This window comes from Lynx canadensis, chromosome C1 (assembly GCF_007474595.2).
Source record: "Lynx canadensis isolate LIC74 chromosome C1, mLynCan4.pri.v2, whole genome shotgun sequence".
Classification (NCBI taxonomy): domain Eukaryota; kingdom Metazoa; phylum Chordata; class Mammalia; order Carnivora; family Felidae; genus Lynx; species Lynx canadensis.
In genome coordinates this window covers 166,126,417-166,144,786 of record NC_044310.1, presented here as the reverse complement: position 1 = coordinate 166,144,786, position 18,370 = coordinate 166,126,417, and the positions used below count along the sequence as shown (strand labels likewise).

The following is an 18,370-nucleotide window of genomic DNA, read 5'->3' as shown; positions in this document are numbered from 1 at the left end:
GTGATCCTTTAAATATTTCTCATCTGTTTCTCTTGCAGGTGGACCTGTAATTGATTTGCCTCTAGAATATACAGAAGTTGTCAAATATAGAGCAGGTACATCTGTGAAGCTCAGGGCTGGCATTTCTGGGAAACCTGAGCCTACAATTGAGTGGTACAAAGATGATAAAGAGTTACAAACCAATGCACTGGTGTGTGTTGAAAATACCACTGACCTTGCATCTATACTCATCAAAGATGCAAATCGCCTTAATAGTGGAATCTATGAATTAAAACTAAGGAATGCCATGGGCTCAGCCTCAGCCACCATCAGAGTACAGATCCTTGGTAGGTGCTGATTATAGGACAACATCATATTTTATTATCTAAAACTTAGCAATTTTAAATGAGTAGTCTTCTAAAAAGTACTGACATATTGTTTCATTCTTTCATTAACAGACAAACCAGGACCTCCAGGTGGACCAATTGAATTCAAGACGGTCACTGCTGAAAAGATAACTCTTCTCTGGCGCCCGCCAGCAGATGATGGCGGTGCAAAAATCACTCACTACATCGTGGAAAAACGTGAGACAAGCCGCGTTGTGTGGTCTATGGTGTCCGAAAATTTGGAAGAGTGCATCATTACAACCACCAAAATTATCAAAGGAAATGAATACATCTTCCGGGTTCGAGCCGTGAACAAATATGGAATTGGCGATCCACTGGAATCTGATCCAGTGGTAGCAAAGAATGCATTTGGTGAGACGTAATTTCATTAGGAAACTGAAATCAAATGCTTGAATATTTTACAAATAAACTATTCTGCTAGTTTGTGAATATGTTTTCTTAGAATGATTTTGATTTTCTTTTATCTCACATCTCCCCTCATTATCATCCTTTTCAAAAGGTGGAAAGTATAATAAGTAAAACTACTATTCTTGAAAATGAATTTATCAGTGGTGTTGATCCTTCAAACTCCTTTTCCTTTTCTTTTTAAATAGTTACTCCTGGACCTCCAGGCGTACCAGAGGTGACACAGATTACCAAGAATTCAATGACTGTTGTCTGGAGCAGGCCAATTGCTGATGGTGGTAGTGAAGTGAGTGGCTATTTCCTTGAGAAAAGAGACAAGAAAAGCCTAGGATGGTTTAAAGTCCTAAAGGAGACTATCCGTGACACCAGAGAGAAAGTGACAGGACTCACAGAAAACAATGACTACCAATACCGAGTTTGTGCTGTAAATGCTGCTGGTCAGGGTCCATTTTCTGAACCATCTGACTTCTACAAAGCTGCTGATCCTATTGGTAAGTGCTCATAAATGCCGCATCTTCGCTGTGTCTCTTTGAGGTCACTAAATTGTACATGATTGTGTAATTATGGTATTATGAATGGTCATTCCAGACCCTCCAGGCCCACCAGCTAAGATAAGAATTGCAGATTCAACCAAATCGTCCATCACTCTTGGCTGGAGTAAACCTGTCTACGATGGAGGCAGCGCTGTTACCGGATATGTTGTTGCAATGAGAGAAGGAGAGGAAGAGGAATGGACTGTTGTCTCTACCAAGGGAGAGGTCAGAACTACAGAATATGTGGTATCTAACCTGAAACCTGGAGTCAACTACTACTTCCAGGTATCTGCTATAAACTGTGCTGGACAAGGAGAACCTATAGAAATGACTGAACCTGTTCAAGCTAAAGATATACTTGGTATGTACCTACTGGTATGGTTGTGTGTTTATTTTTATTAGAGTGCTGCTAAGAAATCATTCATTTTCTTGCTTTAAAATTCAAAACGTATGTCCATTTTGTTTCTACAGAGGAACCAGAGATCGACCTAGATGTGGCTCTCAGAACCTCTGTTATAGCTAAAGCCGGTGAAGATGTACACGTGTTGATTCCCTTTAAAGGCAGACCTCCACCTACTGTCACATGGAGAAAAGATGAGAAGAATCTGGGCAGTGATGCCAGATACAACATTCAAAACACTGATTCATCTTCATTACTAATTATTCCTCAAGTCACTCGCAATGATACAGGAAAATATATTCTTACAATTGAAAATGGTGTTGGTCAACCAAAGTCTTCGACTGTGAGTGTTAAAGTGCTTGATACACCAGCTGCCTGCCAGAAACTACAGGTTAAACATGTTTCTCGAGGCACAGTCACTTTGTTCTGGGATCCTCCTCTCATTGATGGAGGATCTCCCATAATTAATTATATCATTGAAAAGAGAGATGCCACCAAGAGAACATGGTCTTCAGTGTCACACAAATGTTCTAGTACATCCTTTAAGATAACAGATTTGTCAGAGAAAACTCCATTCTTCTTCAGAGTTCTTGCAGAAAATGAAATTGGAATTGGGGAACCCTGTGACACTACAGAGCCGGTGAAGGCTGCTGAAGTACCAGCTCCTATACGTGATCTCTCAATGAAAGACTCCACAAAGACATCTGTTACCCTGCATTGGACCAAGCCTGACTTTGATGGTGGTAGTGTCATCACAGAATATGTTGTGGAAAGAAAAGGTAAAGGTGAACAAATATGGTCACATGCTGGTATAAGTAAGACCTGTGAAATTGAAGTTGGCCAACTTAAGGAACATTCAGTGCTGGAATTCAGAGTGTCTGCCAAAAATGAGAAAGGACTGAGTGATGCTGTCACTATTGGGCCAATTACAGTGAAAGAACTTATAATTACACCTGAAGTTGACCTGTCAGAAATCCCTGGGGCACAAGTCGCTGTGAGAATTGGGCATAATGTGCACCTGGAATTACCTTATAAAGGAAAACCCAAACCATCCATCAGTTGGCTGAAAGATGGTTTGCCATTGAAAGAAAGCGAGTATGTTCGTTACAGTAAAACCGAAAATAAAATTACTTTGAATATTAAGCATGTCAAGAAGGAGAATGGAGGGAAATACACCATTATTCTTGATAATGCAGTTTGTAGAAACTCATTTCCCATTACAATCATCACACTTGGCCCACCATCAAAGCCCAAAGGGCCCATTCGATTTGATGAAATCAAGGCTGACAGTGTCATCATGTCATGGGACGTGCCTGAAGATGACGGAGGAGGAGAAATCACTTGTTACAGCATTGAGAAGCGGGAAGCTTCACAAACTAATTGGAAGATGGTTTGTTCAAGTGTTGCCAGGACAACTTTCAAAGTTCCTAATCTAATCAAAGATGCTGAATACCAGTTTAGAGTTAGGGCAGAAAACAGATATGGAGTCAGCCAGCCACTTGTCTCAAACATTATTGTGGCAAAACACCAGTTCAGGATCCCTGGCCCCCCAGGAAAGCCAGTTATATACAATGTGACTTCTGATGGCATGTCACTAACTTGGGATGCTCCAGCTTACGATGGTGGTTCAGCAGTTACTGGATTCCATGTTGAAAAGAAAGAAAGAAACAGCATCCTCTGGCAAAGAGTTAATACAACACCTATATCTGGAAGAGAATATAGAGCTACTGGACTAATGGAAGGCCTAGATTACCAGTTCCGTGTATATGCTGAAAATTCTGCTGGCCTAAGCTCGCCCAGTGACCCAAGCAAATTTACATTAGCTGTTTCCCCAGTAGGTAAGTAACTGAATATTATTCAAGCATATTTAATTCAGCAAGTGAATATGTCACTAACAAATAAATCACACACTGCTCTTCTTCCACGTATCACCTTCCCACATATCTTCTGATCACTAGAGTGCTGGTCAAATAAAGCAAAAGAAATGATTTTAAGTCAGTCTAATAAAATAATTTAAAGTTCTTTTTAAAGACCCATGCTACAAAAAATTGAAATTAAAATGAGTTTGAGGGATTTATTCACTTTACTTTTCTCCCATTGCTAATGAAGAATTGGTTACAGAAATGATGCATTTAATTTCCATATGATTTTTTAGACCCACCTGGCACTCCTGACTATATTGATGTTACCCGGGAAACCATCACACTTAAGTGGAACCCACCATTGCGTGATGGAGGCAGTAAGATTGTGGCCTACAGCATTGAGAAACGGCAAGGGAGCGATCGTTGGGTCAGATGCAACTTTACCGATGTCAGTGAATGTCAGTACACAGTCACAGGACTTAGTCCTGGGGATCGATATGAGTTCAGAATAATTGCAAGAAATGCTGTTGGAACCATAAGTCCGCCCTCACAGTCTTCTGGCATTATCATGACAAGAGATGAAAATGGTAAGCATTTACAACTGATTTCCAAATATGATTAAAAGCATTCACACTTTTTAAAGATACTTTTGGCCCCTGGTCTGTAAAAGGGGGAGCAGGAATCTCATTTCATGCAGATTACCCAGGGTTGTTAAGTGGGGATTAGATTTTCTACCTTTCAGATGAAAGAAGGAAAAACAACATTGGCATCAATTCTTTTTACCATGACTATGGTTTCGTTTCATTCCCATATAAATAGCATGCAAGTGGGAATGAATTCTTAGTTTTGATTTCAGTCATTTATAATAAAGAAAAACACTCTCGAGAATAACTGTCAAGCTTTACAAAGTTACTAAAATACAATATACACCCAGCAGTACAATCAGCATTTTGCTTGAGTGCAGCTGATGACCTCTTATAGGAACTTGTTTGACTATACAGCAGCATTAGGAAGTAAGCGATCTACAAATGTTTCTTCTCTTTTTAGAAGTGGCAATGCAAATCAATAACATGACAGACATAAAAAGGAGATAACCTAATAGCATGCAGATGTTCAACCCCGTAATCTAAATTCTGAATTATCAATCCTACTTTCATAATAGCCCTTGGTAACACAGGATAAACATTACCTTCTATGCTTTAGGATGGTGCTAATGAAAAACACATTTATGTTTTTATTAAGCCAAACTAACACATATCATTTCTTTTTTTTTTTTTTTTTTTTTTGGTAGTTCCACCAACTGTAGAGTTTGGCCCTGAGTACTTTGATGGCATCATTATTAAGTCTGGAGAGAGCCTTAGAATTAAAGCTTTGGTGCAGGGACGTCCAGTACCTCGAGTAACTTGGTTCAGAGATGGAGTAGAAATTGAAAAGAAGATGAATATGGAAATAACTGATGTCCTTGGATCCACCAGCCTTTTTGTTAGAGATGCTACCCGGGACCATAGTGGTGTATATAGTGTGGAAGCCAAAAACGCATCGGGCTCCACAAAAGCAGAAATTAAAGTTAAAGTACAAGGTACTTCTGAAATAGCTTCTTAATCTTGCCATTTACAAGTCTTGGGGTAGAGACATGCCTGGTTGCATTTTAATAGAGAAGGATAAATTAACTCTGGAAACTTTTTCTTATAGATACACCAGGAAAAGTAGTTGGGCCAATAAGATTCACCAATATTACTGGCGAGAAGATGACTCTGTGGTGGGATGCTCCTCTCAATGATGGCTGTGCTCCCATCACTCACTACATCATTGAAAAACGGGAAACCAGCAGACTTGCTTGGGCACTAATTGAAGATAATTGTCAAGCCCACAGCTATACTGCCACTAAACTAATAAGTGGCAATGAATACCAATTCCGTGTTTCTGCAGTCAACAAGTTTGGTGTTGGGAGGCCACTTGATTCTGACCCAGTGGTTGCTCAAATACAATACAGTAAGTGTCTGTTTTCACTAAGTGGTATAATGTCAAAAGATTAACTTCCAACCAAACATGTCTAATTTGTTTTCATTTCACAGCTATTCCCGATGCTCCTGGCACTCCAGAACCTAGTAATGTAACAGGCAATAGCATTACGCTGACATGGACAAGGCCAGAATCAGATGGTGGCAACGAAATTCAACATTATATCCTCGAAAGGAGAGAAAAGAAGAGCACACGATGGGTGAAAGTGATCAGCAAACGACCAATCTCTGAGACAAGATACAAAGTCACTGGTCTGATAGAGGGCAATGAGTATGAGTTCCATGTCATGGCTGAAAATGCTGCAGGAATAGGACCTGCAAGCGGTATCTCAAGACTAATCAAATGTAGAGAGCCAGTCAGCCCACCAAGTGCTCCCACTGTGGTCAAAGTGACAGATACATCCAAGACAACTGTGAGCTTAGAATGGTCTAGGCCAGTGTTTGATGGAGGCATGGAAATAATTGGATATATTATTGAAATGTGCAAAGCTGACTTGGGAGACTGGCACAAGGTAAATGCAGAGGCATGTGTGAAAACAAGATATACAGTCACTGATCTACAAGCAGGTGAAGAATACAAATTCCGGGTTAGTGCTGTCAATGGTGCCGGAAAAGGAGACAGCAGTGAAGCGACCGGTGCAATTAAAGCAGTTGACCGATTAACAGCTCCTGAGTTAGATATCGATGCGAACTTCAAGCAGACTCATGTCGTTAGAGCTGGGGCCAGTATTCGCCTCTTCATTGCCTACCAGGGTAGACCTACTCCTACAGCTGTATGGAGCAAACCTGACTCTAACCTCAGCATTCGGGCTGATATCCATACAACAGACTCCTTCAGCACCCTCACCGTGGAAAACTGCAACAGAAATGATGCAGGGAAATATACCCTCACTGTAGAAAACAATAGTGGTAGCAAGTCAATCACATTCACTGTAAAGGTGCTAGACTCTCCAGGTCCACCTGGCCCAATCACTTTCAAGGATGTGAACCGCGGATCTGTTACACTGATGTGGGATGCTCCTATCCTTGATGGTGGTGCCCGAATCCATCATTATGTGGTAGAAAAACGAGAAGCAAGTCGTCGTAGCTGGCAGGTTATCAGCGAAAAATGCACTCGTCAGATCTTCAAGGTCAGTGACCTGGCAGAAGGTGTTCCATACTATTTCCGTGTTTCTGCAGAAAATGAGTATGGTGTAGGTGAACCCTATGAAATGCCAGAACCAATCGTAGCCACAGAACAGCCTGCTCCACCTAAGAGACTTGATATCATTGACACAAGTAAATCCTCTGCAGTCTTAGCTTGGCTTAAACCTGACCATGATGGAGGCAGCCGGATCACTGGCTACCTCCTTGAATGAGACAAAAGGGATCTGACTTCTGGGTTGAGGCTGGTCACACCAAACAGCTGACTTACACAGTGGAGCGCCTTGTTGAGAACACTGAATATGAATTCCGTGTGAAGGCCAAAAATGACGCTGGCTACAGTGAACCCAGAGAAGCCTTCTCTTCTGTCATCATCAAGGAGCCTCAAATTGAGCCCACTGCTGATCTCACTGGAATTACTAATCAGCTCATAACTTGCAAAGCAGGAAGCACATTTACCATTGATGTCCCAATCACTGGTCGTCCTGCTCCTAAAGTAACATGGAAGCTTGAAGAAATGAGACTTAAGGACACAGATCGAGTGAGTATCACAACAACAAAGGACAGAACCACCCTGTCTGTAAAGGACAGCATGAGAGGTGACTCTGGAAGATACTTCTTGACCCTGGAAAATACAGCTGGTGTTAAAACATTTACCATCACAGTCGTGGTCATTGGAAGGCCAGGTCCAGTAACTGGCCCCATTGAGGTCTCATCTGTCTCGGCTGAGTCATGTGTCCTATCATGGGCTGAACCTAAAGATGATGGAGGCACTGACATTACTAATTACATAGTTGAAAAGCGTGAATCAGGTACAACAGCTTGGCAGCTTGTCAATTCCAGTGTCAAGCGCACTCAGATTAAAGTCACTCATCTCACAAAATACATGGAATATACTTTCCGTGTCAGTTCAGAGAACAGATTTGGTGTCAGCAAGCCTCTGGAATCAGCACCAATAGTTGCTGAGCATCCATTCGGTAAGAAAAAAAGAATATTTGAAGTCCATTATTAAATATTTCCCTTGAATTTTATAAAACTGTATTCATATTTAATACCTTTATTTATATTTAGTCCCACCAAGTGCTCCTACAAGACCTGAAGTCTACTATGTGTCTGCCAATGCCATGTCTATTCGTTGGGAAGAACCCTACCATGATGGTGGCAGTAAAGTCATTGGCTACTGGGTTGAGAAGAAAGAACGTAACACCATTCTTTGGGTGAAAGAAAACAAAGTGCCATGCTTAGAGTGTAACTACAAAGTGACTGGTTTGGTAGAAGGACTAGAATATCAGTTCCGAACATATGCACTCAATGCTGCAGGTGTTAGCAAAGCCAGTGAGGCTTCAAGACCTATGATGGCTCAAAACCCAGTTGGTATGTATCAATATTTAAAGGGTACATTCATTTATTATCATCATTACTGGTACTAAAATTCAGAATTGTATTTTTTAACTTCATTTTTGCATCCCTTCCAGATGCACCAGGAAGACCAGAGGTGACAGATGTTACAAGATCAACAGTGTCCCTGATTTGGTCTGCCCCAGTATATGATGGAGGCAGCAAGGTTGTGGGCTACATCATTGAGCGTAAGCCAGTCAGTGAGGTTGGAGATGGTCGCTGGCTAAAGTGCAACTATACCATCGTATCTGACAATTTCTTCACTGTGACTGCTCTCAGTGAAGGAGACACTTATGAATTCCGTGTGTTGGCTAAGAATGCAGCAGGAGTAATTAGCAAAGGATCAGAATCTACAGGCCCTGTCACTTGCCGAGATGAATATGGTAAAAAAAAAAAAAAAAATTTGTTTTCAATGTTCATGTTCTCCTTTTAAATTATCGCAATTTATGTGAAAATAAACTGTCCTATATTTATTCACATCTATTTTTGCCCATGACAGCTCCACCCAAAGCTGAACTGGATGCCAGATTACAGGGTGATCTGGTTACCATAAGAGCAGGCTCAGATCTTGTCCTTGATGCTGCAGTTGGTGGCAAACCTGAACCCAAAATTATCTGGACCAAAGGAGACAAGGAACTAGATCTCTGTGAGAAAGTCTCTCTGCAGTATACAGGCAAACGAGCAACTGCTGTGATCAAGTTCTGTGACAGAAGTGACAGTGGAAAATACACTTTAACAGTGAAGAATGCCAGTGGGACCAAGGCCGTGTCTGTCATGGTCAAAGTCCTTGGTAAGCATGTCAAATGTTCTTTTATTTTTTATAGCATTTTTAAGTGTGGGTAGAAAAAAAGATCTTAATCGTTGCTTGCCATTACACTTGTTTCAGATTCCCCTGGCCCATGTGGAAATCTCACTGTCAGCAGAGTAACAGAGGAAAAGTGCACTTTAGCCTGGAGCCTTCCTCAGGAAGATGGAGGAGCAGAAATAACTCACTACATCGTGGAAAGACGTGAGACCAGTAGGCTCAACTGGGTGATTGTTGAAGCCGAATGCCCAACACTATCCCATGTGGTTACCAGACTCATCAAGAACAATGAATACATATTCCGAGTGCGGGCAGTAAACAAATACGGCCCTGGTGTGCCTGTTGAATCAGGGCCAATTGTAGCCAGAAACTCATTCAGTGAGTATTAACACTTTTAAACAACTTGGTAGTTAAATATAATGGGATCGGGGGAGAGGAGGACAATCATATCAACAGTGATTTTGTATAATTCTGACCATCCTTATTTTCATAAAAATATAAACAGCTATTCCATCACAACCTGGCATACCTGAAGAAGTTGGGGCTGGCAAAGAGCATATCATCATTCAGTGGACGAAACCTGAATCTGATGGTGGCAATGAGATCAGCAACTACCTAGTAGACAAACGTGAGAAAAAGAGCTTGCGCTGGACACGTGTCAACAAAGACTATGTGATATATGATACCAGGCTGAAGGTTACTGGCCTCATGGAAGGTTGTGATTACCAGTTCCGGGTGACCGCAGTGAATGCCGCTGGTAACAGTGAACCCAGTGAAGCTTCCAACTTTATCTCATGCAGAGAACCATCATGTGAGTTCTAAGAATCGCACATTAACCTAATGCCCATCAAAACCATGTTACAAATAATTTTCCAACATACCATTTCCAAGACCTTCTTGAATTTATGAATGATCTAGAAAAGCATATGCTTTTTAGAGAGATCTTAAGTATAGCCAAGTCAGAACATTTTAACTACTACTTCCATTGATAAGTTAGCAGTTACATTGTTGAAAATTATTGCAATATTTTCTAGTCTATGTAAAAAATAAATTATTTTACTACTAATACAAAAGAGATATTTTATAAATATTCCTAAGAATGGAAAAAATGTGGTATAGTGATAACTAAAGAAAAAAAGTCTCTCTTAAGAAGAGCATAAAGTTTAGTATTTTAATAAGTACCTAACAAAATTATTGTCACAAGACCTTCAAAAATGAGTGACAAATCCTTGAACAGAGTTTGAGCTCAATGACTAAAGAGTAAACCACTGTGGCTGAATAGGGGAAGTAGAAGAAACCAATTCCTGTACTCACTAGAAACATAGAGGTAACAAGTGATATTAACACTGTGAAAGCTGAGCAACTAAGGAAAAGTCCCTGAGAACAGGTATGTTAAGCAATGAGCTGAACTAGAAGAACCCAGAATAGCTAGCCAAAGTAGCAAGAAGAAAACCATCTACCTTTCTAAGAAAGTGTAATTTTTTAAATTCAATAATGATGAGGATAATGATATAGCATACAGTGCTGCCCTATATTAGCAGAAGAGCTAAATTACACAGATTATCTTGGTGAGTGCTAACAAAGAACAATAATGCCTTACACTTCTGGGGATAGAAGAATCAGAAGAAAGATCAGTTAGCCACATACTTGTGGGTTAAGATGCAAAGATTATAAGTTAACTTGTGTTTCTTATGGCCCGTAAGGATACATCTTCAATGAATCCCACTTTTTAAATTTTTAATCCTTTACTAAATAAAGGCCTTTGGAAATACTGAATTTAATAAATTATAGGGTTTTTTTTCTTAAACCTTAATTACAACATTAAAAGACCTTTTGAAATACTGGTGGGGCGGGGGGAGAATAATGCACTTGTGAGTCTCGAAAACCAAAAATACAAACCTCAAAACTTCCTTATTTGTATCATATCTGAATCCCCCTTTCTAAATTCCATAGATACCCCTGGACCACCTTCTGCTCCAAGAGTTGTGGATACCACCAAGTACAGCATTAGTTTGGCATGGACCAAGCCCATGTATGATGGTGGCACTGACATCACAGGATATGTTCTTGAAATGCAAGAGAAAGACACCGATCAGTGGTACCGAGTACATACCAATGCCACAATAAGAAATACTGAATTCACCGTGCCAGACCTTAAAATGGGCCAGAAATACTCCTTCAGGGTTGCTGCTGTGAATGTGAAGGGTATGAGTGAATACAGCGAGTCAACTGCTGAAATTGAGCCTGTGGAAAGACTAGGTATTTGTAATATAAGCTTTTAGGTGAATTATTTTCTCATCATACCTGTTCATGAATTAATTAAATTTTGACATTTACTTTCCAGAAATACCAGACCTAGAACTCGCAGATGATTTAAAGAAGACCGTGACCATCAGAGCTGGGGCCTCATTGCGCCTGATGGTGTCTGTATCTGGAAGACCACCTCCTGTCATTACATGGAGCAAGAAGGGCATTGACCTTGTAAACCGGGCAATTATTGACACCACTGACAGCTACTCTTTACTTATCGTGGACAAAGTTAACCGGTACGATGCTGGAAAATACACCATTGAAGCTGAAAATCAATCTGGCAAGAAATCAGCAACAGTCCTTGTTAAAGTATATGGTAAGTATTTGTCTTAAAAATGACTATGCCAGGAGTAGATTTCTTACAAAAAAAAAAAAATTACACTTTGTACTATGATTGATCACCTTTCTAGAGAGAAACTATGTTGAATACATTTTCCCAAAAAAAAAAAACAAAAAACAAAAAACTATCAACCAATCAGCAAATAAGTATGAATCTTGCATTCTATTTTTTTTTTTTTAGATACTCCTGGTCCCTGTCCTTCAGTGAGAGTTAAGGAAGTATCAAGAGATTCTGTGACCATTACCTGGGAAATTCCCACAATTGATGGTGGAGCTCCTGTCAACAATTACATTATTGAGAAGCGTGAAGCTGCCATGAGAGCATTCAAAACAGTAACTACCAAATGCAGCAAGACACTTTATCGAATTTCTGGACTTGTAGAAGGAACCATGTACTATTTCAGAGTGCTGCCAGAAAATATTTATGGCATTGGGGAACCTTGTGAAACATCTGATGCAGTTCTGGTCTCAGAAGTACCTCTGGTGCCTACAAAGCTAGAAGTGGTCGATGTCACCAAATCAACTGTTACTCTTGCCTGGGAAAAACCACTCTACGATGGTGGTAGCCGACTCACTGGATATGTTCTTGAGGCCTGCAAAGCTGGCACTGAGAGATGGATGAAGGTTGTCACCTTAAAACCCACAGTCCTAGAGCACACTGTTATTTCCTTAAATGAAGGCGAACAGTACCTATTTAGAGTAAGGGCACAAAATGAGAAAGGTGTGTCAGAACCAAGAGAGATCGTGACAGCCGTAACTGTACAAGATCTCAGAGGTATGTATCAAATTGCCAAAAAACATCAATAATAGTAGGTAAAATAAAAATTCTGAATTCATGATATTTCGTCATTAGAAATAATGCTTAAGAATAAATGCCTACTTTCTTTCCTCACAGTATTGCCAACAATTGATCTTTCTACAATGCCTCAAAAGACCATCCATGTCCCAGCTGGCAGACCAGTAGAACTGGTGATACCAATTGCTGGTCGCCCACCTCCTGCTGCTTCCTGGTTCTTTGCTGGTTCTAAACTAAGAGAATCAGAGCGTGTCACGGTTGAAACTCATACTAAAGTAGCTAAATTAACCATCCGTGAAACCACTATCAGAGATACTGGAGAATATACACTTGAATTAAAGAATGTAACTGGAACTACTTCAGAGACCATTAAAGTTATCATTCTTGGTAAGGACGTGTGACAAAGACACACACAAGTTGTTGATGTTCAGTCACCCAATTTTGATTTGAAGTGAAAACTAACTTCCTGGATTTCTTTCTCTTTCATAGACAAGCCTGGTCCACCAACTGGGCCTATTAAGATTGATGAAATTGATGATTTCAATTACCATTTCCTGGCAACCACCTGAATTGGATGGTGGTGCTCCACTGAGTGGTTATGTGGTAGAACAACGTGATGCCCATCGTCCAGGATGGCTGCCAGTGTCTGAATCAGTGACTAGACCGACATTTAAGTTTACCAGACTCATTGAAGGAAATGAGTATGTGTTCCGTGTGGCTGCAACAAACCGCTTCGGGATTGGCTCTTACTTACAGTCTGAGGTCATAGAATGTCGCAGCAGCATCAGTAAGTACTTAGACCCTTAAGTCTCCCATTCTCCCCACCTTATTCTGAATGTTAACAGAAAGGAATTTGTTTTTACTATGCCCTAAGCAAAAATAGATCACAGAATTAACCCCAGGGTCTTTCTAAGGTTTCTGAATTTTCTTGGAAGTTTTCAACATGGTTAGTTTTTTTTTGTTTTTTTTGTTTTGTTTTGTTTTGTTTTGTTTTAATGAAAGAGAAGAGGAAGGCAAAAAGGAAGGAGGGAGGGAGGCAAGAGGGACTAGCTAGGTCACAGAAAAAAATACAGAATGTGTGCTTAATAAATGTTTATAAAATAGAAGAAAGTGAGGAACCTCAAGAAAAGTACAAAAATGAAAACGTTAGAAAAAGGGTCACAAGCCTTATATACTACTTAAAAAGCTAAGACACACAGTGTAGGCGTCTTTATTATTTATTCCCATTGCCATAATGTGTTTACCTCTGTCTTGCTGCAGGTATTCCTGGACCTCCAGAAACATTACAGATATTTGATGTCTCCCGTGATGGCATGACACTGACTTGGTATCCACCAGAAAATGATGGTGGCTCCCAAGTGACTGGATATATTATAGAGCGCAAAGAAGTGAGAGCAGATCGATGGGTCCGTGTAAATAAAGTACCAGTGACTATGACACGGTACCGTTCCACTGGCCTTATTGAAGGCTTAGAATACGAACACCGTGTCACAGCCATTAATGTGAGAGGGACTGGAAAACCAAGTCGTCCTTCCAAACCCATCGTTGCCATGGATCCAATTGGTAAATACATTTTGTATTAAGTCAATGTATTGAGGTATAATTTAATGTAGTAAAATTTACCCTTCTGAAATATGTAATTCTAAGTTTTGAAAAGGTCCTGTTAGGGGCGCCTGGGTGGCGCAGTCGGTTAAGCGTCCGACTTCAGCCAGGTCACGATCTCGCGGTCCGGGAGTTCGAGCCCCGCGTCAGGCTCTGGGCTGATGACTCAGAGCCTGGAGCCTGTTTCCGATTCTGTGTCTCCCTCTCTCTCTGCCCCTCCCCCGTTCATGCTCTGTCTCTCTCTGTCCCAAAAATAAAATAAACGTTGGAAAAAAAAAAAAATTTAAAAAAAAAAAAAAAAGAAAGAAAAGGTCCTGTTATATAACCACCACCACAATAAAAATACAGAAAACTTTCATCAGCCCAAAAAGTTCATTTGTCACCAATCCCCTCCCCGCTCCAGCCCCTAGCAACTTTTGGCAAGTAATTTTTTATTCTCCTCTTGAGTCTATTCCCTACTCTTTAAAAAAAAAGGGACTTAAAATATATGCCCTATATCAGTGTTAAATGTTTAGAACGATATCTCTGAAAGCACTTTAAAAGCTGATAATGAACGTAAGATGGCAGTAATCATAAATAAAGCACATTTAAGACAAAGGAAAAAGAGTTTTGAGTATTTTTAACTGATAATAATGAATAAAATTTTAACAACAGTGTATTCTAATGCCAACAGTTCATGTTTACACAACTGAATGTTAGGTGGCACAGTTGATTTTCAGCTTTGCAGCAACTTTAACAATATGTTGTTGTCTTATTCCCAGCTCCTCCAGGAAAGCCGCAAAACCCAAGAGTTACTGATACAACAAGGACATCAGTCTCCCTGGCCTGGAGTGTTCCAGAAGATGAAGGAGGATCTAAAGTCACAGGCTATTTGATTGAAATGCAAAAAGTAGATCAACACGAATGGACCAAATGTAACACCACTCCAACCAAGATTCGGGAGTATACTCTAACACACCTACCTCAGGGCGCTGAATACAGATTCCGGGTCCTAGCCTGTAACGCTGGTGGACCTGGGGAGCCTGCTGAGGTACCAGGAACAGTCAAAGTCACTGAAATGCTCGGTAAGACATACGATCATTTACTTTCTGCTATGATTGTCTTAAGATTTGTTTCTTACCATCTACCCCACAAAAATGCTAATTGTAACTGGATCTTTTTTCCCAGAATATCCTGATTATGAACTTGATGAAAGATACCAAGAAGGTATCTTTGTAAGACAAGGTGGAGTCATCAGACTTACCATACCAATCAAAGGAAAACCATTCCCAATATGTAAATGGACCAAGGAAGGCCAAGATATTAGTAAACGTGCCATGATTGCAACCTCTGAAACACACACTGAGCTTGTAATCAAAGAAGCAGACAGGGATGATTCTGGCACTTATGACCTGGTTCTGGAAAACAAGTGTGGCAAGAAGGCTGTTTACATCAAAGTCAGGGTGATAGGAAATCCCAACACTCCTGAAGGGCCACTTGAATATGACGACATACAAGCTCGCTCTGTAAGGGTCAGTTGGAGACCCCCTGCCGATGATGGCGGTGCCGACATCTTAGGCTATATTCTTGAGAGACGAGAAGTGTCTAAAGCCGCCTGGTATACCATTGATTCCAGAGTCCGAGGTACATCTCTGGTTGTAAAAGGCCTCAAAGAGAATGTGGAATACCATTTCCGTGTTTCAGCTGAAAACCAGTTTGGCATAAGCAAACCTTTGAAGTCTGAGGAACCAGTCATACCAAAAACACCACTGAGTAAGTACTCTTCCAACCACAACACTGTAAAAATTCTTTCAGTACTCTTTTGTTTTGTAAGCCATCAGCTTACAAGATATGGGGTTGTACTCTTCAACATGTTTCCTACTTTATATCCAGATCCTCCAGAGCCTCCAAGCAATCCTCCAGAAGTACTTGATGTGACCAAGAGTTCTGTCAGCCTGTCCTGGTCCCGGCCCAAAGACGATGGTGGTTCTCGAGTCACAGGCTACTACATTGAACGCAAGGAGACATCAACTGACAAGTGGGTCAGACACAACAAGACTCAGATAACGACCACAATGTACACTGTCACTGGGCTTGTTCCTGATGCTGAATATCAGTTCCGCATCATTGCACAGAATGATGTTGGCCTAAGTGAGACCAGCCCTGCTTCTGAACCAGTTGTTTGCAAAGATCCATTTGGTAAGGAGAGAGTTTCTAAAGGGTTTCAAATCATAGAGGCAAGCCATCTTGGTCTTTCTCTTTTATTTCAGCAGTAAAGCTGATTCCCTTTTCAATTGTTTTAAAATATTTCAGATAAGCCAAGCCAACCTGGAGAACTTGAGATTCTTTCAATATCCAAAGACAGCGTCACTCTACAGTGGGAGAAACCTGAATGTGATGGTGGCAAAGAAATCCTTGGATACTGGGTTGAATATAGGCAGTCTGGAGACAGTGCCTGGAAGAAGAGCAATAAGGACCGCATCAAGGACAGGCAATTCACAATAGGGGGTCTGCTAGAATCTACTGAATATGAATTCAGAGTTTTTGCTGAGAATGAGACTGGGCTTAGCAGACCTCGAAGAACTGCTATGTCTGTAAAGACTAAACTAACATGTAAGTTGGCATTAGTTCTCTGCTCATGACCTACAAACTAAGTAACATGTTAAGGCTAATTCTTTCCCTATATTAAGTAGATATCTAGAAAACTTTATTGGAGGCCAAGTGTTTGGGCAGAATCATTCACTTTGGCATATACACACACATGGAATAGCTAATACATTCTACAGGAATCATTCCAAGCACATAACTTCAGTAGATATTAGGTGCAGAACCTAAACAAGGGCCAAGATACTACAGATTTATAGACATAATTCATACTTCTCCAAGCCCCTATACATTGTTTTTTTAGTGAGTGAGAGTGAGAACGAGAGTGGGACAGGGGCAGAGAGAGGGAGAGAGGGAATCCCAAGCTGGCTCCACGCTCAGCGTGGAGCCCAATGTGGGGCTCAATCCCACAACATTGGGATCATGACCTGAGTTGATATCAAGAGTCGGATGCTTAACTGACTGAGCCACCCAGGCATCCTACTCCTATACATTGTTGATGTCTCCCAATGTAAAGGGAAAAGTCACTCTACATAATAATGTAATGGTGTGCTCACTGAATCCCTGTTTTCCATAGGACCCCAGGAAAAGCACTATGAAATTTTTAAGAATTAGACTCATATATAAACCATGGTATCTAATAAAGTGTTAGTCAAAAGGATAAATTCATTCCTGATATACAAGGACAGAGGATTACAGATTTGGTAGTAATATTAATACATTAATATTATCTTTCATATCCTTCAGCTGGAGAGGCTCCAGGAGTGCGCAAAGAAATGAAGGATGTTACCACCAAGTTGGGCGAAGCTGCTCAACTCTCATGCCAGATTGTTGGAAGGCCTCTTCCTGATATTAAATGGTACCGGTTTGGTAAGGAGCTGGTACAAAGCCGGAAGTACAAAATGTCTTCAGACGGACGCACACATACTTTAACAGTAATGACAGAGGAACAAGAAGATGAAGGTGTTTATACCTGCATAGCTACAAATGAGGTTGGAGAGGTAGAAACCAGTAGTAAGCTTCTCCTACAAGCAACACCGCAGTTCCATCCTGGTTACCCACTGAAAGAGAAGTATTATGGTGCTGTGGGTTCGACACTTCGACTTCACGTTATGTACATTGGTCGTCCAGTACCTGCCATCACTTGGTTCTATGGCCAGAAACTTTTGCAAAACTCAGAAAACATTACTATTGAAAACACTGAGCACTATACTCATCTTGTCATGAAGAATGTCCAACGTAAGACTCATGCTGGGAAATATAAAGTTCAGCTCAGCAATGTTTTTGGAACAGTTGATGCCATCCTTGATGTAGAAATACAAGGTATTTCGTTTTAGTTTAGTTTTTTTTTTTTAATTTTTGAAGAAAAAATAGATCTCAGGAGACACACTACAAAAAAAAAAAAAAACAACCCACTACAATTGTGTTTTCTCCCAACAGATAAACCTGACAAACCTACAGGACCAATTGTGATAGAAGCTCTATTGAAGAACTCTGCAGTGATCAGCTGGAAACCGCCTGCAGATGATGGAGGCTCCTGGATCACCAACTATGTGGTGGAGAAATGTGAGGCCAGGGAAGGGGCTGAATGGCAATTGGTGTCTTCAGCCATCTCAGTGACAACCTGTAGAATTGTAAACCTCACAGAAAACGCTGGCTATTACTTCCGAGTTTCGGCTCAGAACACTTTTGGCATCAGTGACCCTCTAGAGGTTGCCTCAGTTGTGATCATTAAGAGTCCTTTCGGTGAGTACAACCTCTTGTACAACCTCTACAATCTTCATATG

The 18,370-nt window shown here is 40.7% G+C and overlaps 1 protein-coding gene across 1 annotated transcript in view; it reads left to right on the top strand.

Moving 5' to 3' along the window:
* TTN (titin) overlaps nt 1-18,370 on the top strand; it is a 277,183-nt gene that overhangs the window by 247,475 nt on the left and 11,338 nt on the right. The window contains 28 exon segments of the mRNA XM_032594445.1: nt 39-326; nt 438-737; nt 980-1,282; nt 1,380-1,685; nt 1,796-3,562; nt 3,880-4,173; nt 4,878-5,165; nt 5,279-5,578; nt 5,662-6,957; nt 6,960-7,727; nt 7,822-8,124; nt 8,226-8,531; nt 8,648-8,938; nt 9,035-9,331; nt 9,459-9,764; nt 10,907-11,212; nt 11,298-11,579; nt 11,784-12,377; nt 12,498-12,785; nt 12,888-12,933; nt 12,935-13,185; nt 13,659-13,961; nt 14,762-15,064; nt 15,168-15,752; nt 15,873-16,178; nt 16,293-16,592; nt 17,331-17,906; nt 18,024-18,329. Coding sequence (XP_032450336.1) covers nt 39-326; nt 438-737; nt 980-1,282; nt 1,380-1,685; nt 1,796-3,562; nt 3,880-4,173; nt 4,878-5,165; nt 5,279-5,578; nt 5,662-6,957; nt 6,960-7,727; nt 7,822-8,124; nt 8,226-8,531; nt 8,648-8,938; nt 9,035-9,331; nt 9,459-9,764; nt 10,907-11,212; nt 11,298-11,579; nt 11,784-12,377; nt 12,498-12,785; nt 12,888-12,933; nt 12,935-13,185; nt 13,659-13,961; nt 14,762-15,064; nt 15,168-15,752; nt 15,873-16,178; nt 16,293-16,592; nt 17,331-17,906; nt 18,024-18,329 — 11,859 coding nt within the window.